We start from the raw sequence: 6,377 nt of genomic DNA, 5'->3' as shown, positions 1-6,377 counted from the left end.
TTATTATTCACCTACACAATGAGCTACATGATCATGAGCAAGCTATTGCCGAGTTGACAGCTACCATGAACCAGTTGGTCAAAGCTCAGCTTCAACAAGTTCAAGGGCCAAAACAAGTGCATGCAATGGAAGGTGTGAATATGATGGTAAACAAAAGATGGAAACAAGGTCAAAAAATACAAAGTAGTCCGGAACAATTTATGCAAGATGATAGAGGTTATGATCAAGGTGATTCATTCAATGAGCAAGACGAAAAAGTTCAATATGTCAACAATTATCAAGGTCAAAGAAACAATGCTCAAGGACAAAATCAACAACAATGGAGGTCACAAGAGAACCAAGGTAATTGGAACAACCAAACCACCAAGGCAATTGGAGTGGTGGCAATCCTAATCAAGGCAATTGGAACAATCAAGGAAATCAAGGCAATTGGGGTAGAAATAACCAAGGAGGGTAGAACAACAACAACAACTGGGAGTCGGGTTTTCAAAGGCCCCCGATGTTCCAACAACCGAGATCCACCTCCCTATCCTTCTTAAGGCCCCAGCTCTTCTTCTAATGAGATGGGTAGAATTGAAAACATGTTTTAAAAGATTATGGAGAAGAATGCCAACTCTGATGCTCAATTAGCCTCGCACAACACTTTTATTCGGATTAGGCCAAATCTCACAAGCTTTGAACACTTGTCCTAAGGGGGCACTACAAAGTGATAGGTGGTAAACCCGAAAGGTGGGAATAATATGGGACATGCTATGGCCGTGACTACTAAAAGTGGAAAAGGTGGAGATGCAACCACCTCAAATCAAAAAATGATTGTGGATAAAGATGTTATGGTTCAAGAGGATGAAAACTCAAGAAATGTGGTTCAAGCTAATGAAGAAGTGAGAATTGATATAGATAAAAGTGTGGAGGAGACGCAAGAAGAGTTGAACCCGTCTAGAAAACAGGTGACTGACATGCCGGAACCAGTGGTGCCAAAGTCTAAGGCACCAATGCGAAAGCCTCCTCCTCCATACCCTCAAAGGCTAACAAAGCAAAACAGAGAAAACCAATTCAAAAATTTTATTGATATGATAAAGAGTTTGTTAATTAATGTGTCATTGGTTGAGGCATTGGAGCAAATGTCGGGATATGCAAAATTCATGAAGGATTTGGTAACCAAGAAAAGATCAATGAATTGGGAGACCATCAAGATGACTCATCAAGTGAGTACTATTGTGCACTCAATGGCTCCAAAGTTGGAAGATCCGGGCGCTTTCACAATCCCTTGCACTATTGGGAGCGCCAATTTTGCCAAAGCATTATGTGATCTCGGGGCAAGTATCAACTTGATGCCCTATTCGGTGTTCAAAACTTTGGGAATTTGGCAACCAAGACCCACATCCATGAGGTTGCAAATGGAAGATCGAACAATGAAGAGGCTTTTGGGTATTATTGATGATGTATTGGTTCGAGTTGACAAGTTAATCCTCCCAACGAACTTTGTGATCCTTGATTGTGAAGTGGACTATGAGGTGCCTATCATTTTGGGTAGACACTTCCTTGCTACGGGGAAGGCTCTTGTTGATGTGGAAGACAGTGAGCTCACTTTTCGAGTGGGTGAAGAAAAGTTGGTCTTCCATGTATGCAAATTAATAAGGAAACTGAATAGTAATGAAGTTTGTTCGTTTGTGGATTTGGTGACGGGAGTGGTTGTTAATGATGCTAGTGCCACAATGAACGTTGAAGACAAATTGGAAGTCGTTTTGCTCAACTTTAATGATGATAAGTAGAGTGATGGCTATGTGGAGTGTGTAAATGCATTGCAAGGCATGGGGTCGTGTACTTATGAACCCCGAAAGCTATCTTTTGATATTTAAAATTGGAAGACTCCTCCAACAAAGCCCTCAATCGAGGAGCCTCCTACCTTGGAGTTAAAGCCATTGCCCCAGCATCTCAAGTATAAATTCCTTGGCCCTTTTTCTACTTTACTAGTTATCATTTCTTCTTGCTTAACTAACATGAATGTAGAATCCACATTGGAGGTGCTACAAAGGAGGAAAAGAGCAATCAAATAGACTTTGGCGGATATCTGGGGCATAATGTAAGCACGTGATTTTTGCCCAATATGAGAATTACTCCCAAAAAAAATTCAAAAATAAAATAATTTTTCTTTGGTGTGCAATTTTGTGATATTTTTGAATAATTATTTGTATTTGTCTGTGCATGTTTATTTGTTAAATTATTAAAAATACAAAAATATGTCGCATTTTGCATGTAGTATTTAATTCTACAATTGTTAGTAATTAAATTTGTTTTACAAAAATTAAAAATTACAAAAAATAGGCATCGTTTGCATTTTTAGCATTTAATGTCCAAATATACAATTTTATGCTTAATTATTACTTAATTATGCGTTAATTGTTATTGGGAGTTAATTTGCGCTTTTATAACTTAATTTAGTTCTTAATAATAGTTTAAGTATTTTTATAATTTAGTTTTAGAGAAATAAAAGAAGAAAAGAGAGCGAAAATATAAAGAAAGTTGGAATTGAGTCTCTTCTTCGATTTCAAGCTTCAGGCCCAAAAATGGCCCAATCTTCCCAAACGACCTAGTCCATTTCGAACTGGGTCGATCCAGTCCAAATACCCAACACCCTTCTTCATTTTTTCAAAACACAAAACAAAACAAAACAAAAAAAAACCCTAAAAACTAAGAAACCAATCCGCCACCCCCCTCCTTTTTCCATCTTCTTCCTCAAGCTTCTCCAAGCTCCATCAATGGCTTCCTTCCTTCCCCTCACGCCACACACACTCACTCACGACACACACACATACTCACGGCACACACCACTACTGTCCGCCATCGTCTTCCTCACCATCTTGCCCAAACGATCCCTCATTCCACGTCAAGTAGCGGCAACTGCTGCTGCTTTGTCCAAACTCTCCCTCACGTCCAAACGACCCCGTCGCCATAACCAGCTCCATCCTCAGTCGTCCACCACCAAAAACGACCCGTCAGCTTCACCCCAAGCGGCAGTGCGGGCTGCTGCTGCGTTGTTCTTCGCCATTGTTTGCTGCCGGACACTGTTGCCTCTCCTTCATCTTCTTCACTTCATCTTCTTCACGAAAACCGTCCCAAACGCACCCCAACTGTTCTGTCTCATCATTCAGCTGCGTCGACTGCTTCATCTTCTTCTTTGTCAACATAGTCGAAGCCATGAACGACGCAATAACGTCCCTCACCATTGCCGACAACACACATGCACGCCCCATGACCAGCCCATCATTTCTGTTGCTTCTGCTATGCCCAGCTCCAGCATCATTGCACCTTAACGTCAAGAGGGAGTTCTGGACAGAATTGTCGCACAATCTCTTTTGATTTTCTTTGATTTCGATTTGAGTTTCGAAGTGATAAAACTCAAATGAGGGGAAGGTGACGAATCAGCGGGTGTTCGTTTGAATGTTCGGGGTTTTGAGAGTTTGTTTCCGGACTCATTTGTATTATTCTTCGAACATCAAACTAATGGGAGCAGTCGTTCGTCCGGGCACATTCAAGTGATTTTGATGCGATAATTGTTTCCGGGAAGGTTTGTTTACGCTCGAGTTTTGGTCGAGGTTCGTCAAAACAGTCCGTACATACTTCGTTCAATCCGGTTAGTAGATATTTGATTTTTGGTTTTGTTCATGTTCATATGTTTTGTTGAATTAATTTTCAGATTCAAATGGAACTTTGATTAATTCATTTTTCAGTTTGTTTCATGTTTGTTTTATCGTTCTTATTTATTGTTTAGTTAAAAAGTTGTTAGTTTAATGTTGGTTAAATAAAAATTGAAGTTTAATTAATTTGTTTCATGTGTTCTATGTTTTTTTTCCAGAAATTGTTAATATTGTTAAGTTCAAGTTTAAATTCATAATTGTTTCTTCTTAAGTTTTGTTTTGTTATTTGCCTAAAATAATTTATTTGTAATAGGGAAGTATGTTGGTTTAATCATGTGAATCCGTCATGTTTTGTTGTTTAAAAATAGATTTAATTCATGTTCATATTATGTTTGGTTGATCTTGAATCCGAAATTTGTATAGTTTGATTTCTTGTTTATCATTTATGATTATTTCTTGAATTTGTCTCATAATCTTGTTTAAGTTTAATATAGGAATTGTTTGTTGTAATGTTATTAGAGTTGATTTTAAGTTCAATATTATTGAATTTAGAAATCTGAATATACTTGTTTGTTGTTGTTGTTGAAATGTTGAAGAAATCATGTTCATGTGATTTGTTGTTGAAATATTGAAGAAATCATGTTCATGTGATTTGTTGTTTGAACATTGTTAGAAATTGATCATATTGTCTATATTTTGGTTAAGTTTGATTAATTGATTGTTATAGCTGATGGGGTAGTTTGGTAATTTGTAGTACGTTCAGGGGTAAAATGGTAATTGCAATAAGGTCGGAGGGGTAGTTTGGTAATTGAACATTTTGTAATTCTTTATGTTAAGCATGGGGGACAAAATATAATGGGGTGGGTTTTTGATATAATTATTTAATTTAATGGGGGACAAGACAAAATGTGGTGGAGGAGAATCTTGTATTTGTTTATGTTAGGCATAGGGAACAAAATATAATGGGGTGGTGTGATATGTTTATTTTATGTAATGGGGATGAGTGAGAAGATAATGGGTTTGGTAGAGAAAATGGGTTGATTTTAATTGATTAAAAGATTTATGGGATGGGATATAAGTAGAAGTCTTGAAATCAGATTTTGGACACACACAGATAGAGAAATATAGAGAGGAATCTGAAAGAGAGATTAAGAAAAGAAGAAGAAAAAAACAGAACTAAAAAAAAATAAAAGAAGAAAGAATCTGGAACAGAAAAATAGAAGAGAAAGAAAGAAAATCTGAAACATTGCTTCTTGAATCTGTCCGGGTCTGTTTGTTGATATTGCTTGGGTTAAATCTGAAATTTCCTAAAATTCCTGCCACTATACGTCTGGGCTTCATGGGTCTTGTTGTTTGTTGTTGAAATCGGTTAAAACATTGGTATATTCTGTTGGTTTAATTGCTGCTGCTACTGCTGAAATATTGCCTCTTTTACCCTTATTTCCAGGTATATATTTTAGACTCATGTTGTGGAAAGCTTCAACATTACCAGCTAAATGAAGTGTGGAATTATAATTATGTCTTTTACTCATTTAAATCTATTAATTTAAATTTCAGTTTCGTTTCAGTTAGTTAACATGGTAGTATGCTTAACATGATCGCTACTAGTTAATCATTCCCTTTTGAAGTTCGTATAAACGTTGTAATAATGTCATCTATTTCAGAATTTCATTAAGTATAAGTTATGTTCGAATTGTCAAGATAGGGAACATGGCAGAAAGTTGGCCAATAATTCGATCTTGTGATATTGTTAGCTAAGTAAAGAATAGTGTAGAAATATCAAAAAACTATATTATTAGCCTATTTTGTCAAATATCCGATTTTGTTTAAGGCTAGATAATGTTAATTGTATTTCGTTCATATATGGCATAATAACAGGTTATGTGAATAGCCATGGTGGAAATGTGAATTGATATAATCCGTCCCGTTTATGATGTTGGAATATGATGAATGGTTCGGACGTACTACTACGTTGCATGTGATGCCATTTTATTGAATCAATTTGTATAATAGTTCTCTTTCTCACCAACTTGATTTTATCCATCATTGTAAACAAATTAACCAAACAATCATAACTTTGGACTAAAAACAAGTATATGAGAAGGATATGGGATTTATAAGCACGAATTGCAATATTTTATGTCAAAGATATATAGAAATAGAGTTCGCATTAAATATAACAATGAAAATTCTTCAAAAACTATTAATTTGTTTATCAAATTATTTCTTTCTCAGTTTTATATGCGATTCGATTTTGGATATACTAATGTTGCATCCACGATAAAAATGGTAGTTTTTAGTTACATATTGTTTGTTTCTTTTTCATATCATTAATTCTTTAAGATTTGAATAGTTTTAAGGTATATATATAATTCATATGCGTAAAAATAAGACTTGCGGTCAACACATAATAACTTTTGAGAAAATTTGGAGACGTCTAAATCAGTGTTTCTCTATGGCTTTCATATTAAAATAAGTGGACGTAATAAACAATTTGTAGAAAATTTTATCAAGAATATTTTGTGAAATTAGGGATACGTTCGCGTAGCCTAAATTACATTTTTTAAAGGCAGTACGGATTATGCGTTCGCGCAACTTTGAGTCAAAATTTTAATAAAAAGAGATTCGTCGGAGGATCTTAAATTAATTTCACAAAAACCCGAGATGTGCAGTTCACTACTTAATTATACAAGAGCGACGAACGTTCTTAATTTTATTTTAAGCACAATTTCAAACATA

At 35.6% G+C, this 6,377-nt stretch overlaps 1 protein-coding gene across 1 annotated transcript; it reads left to right on the top strand.

The window, feature by feature from the left end:
• The first annotated feature begins 740 nt into the window (after positions 1-740).
• On the top strand, positions 741-1,772 carry LOC104241551 (uncharacterized). The gene has a single exon (XM_009796494.2). It carries the CDS (start codon positions 741-743, stop codon positions 1,770-1,772), a length of 1,032 nt encoding a protein of 343 aa, XP_009794796.2.
• Positions 1,773-6,377: the final 4,605 nt, after the last annotated feature.

This window comes from Nicotiana sylvestris, chromosome 1 (genome assembly GCF_000393655.2).
Source record: "Nicotiana sylvestris chromosome 1, ASM39365v2, whole genome shotgun sequence".
NCBI lineage: Eukaryota > Viridiplantae > Streptophyta > Magnoliopsida > Solanales > Solanaceae > Nicotiana > Nicotiana sylvestris.
The sequence above is the reverse complement of the archived record's forward strand: the minus strand, read 5'-3'. Positions and strand labels throughout refer to the sequence as shown.

Coding starts and splice junctions, on each gene's coding strand:
- LOC104241551 (XM_009796494.2), top strand. CDS start 741: ATGGGACATGCTATGGCCGTGACTACTAAAAGTGGAAAAGGTGGAGAT.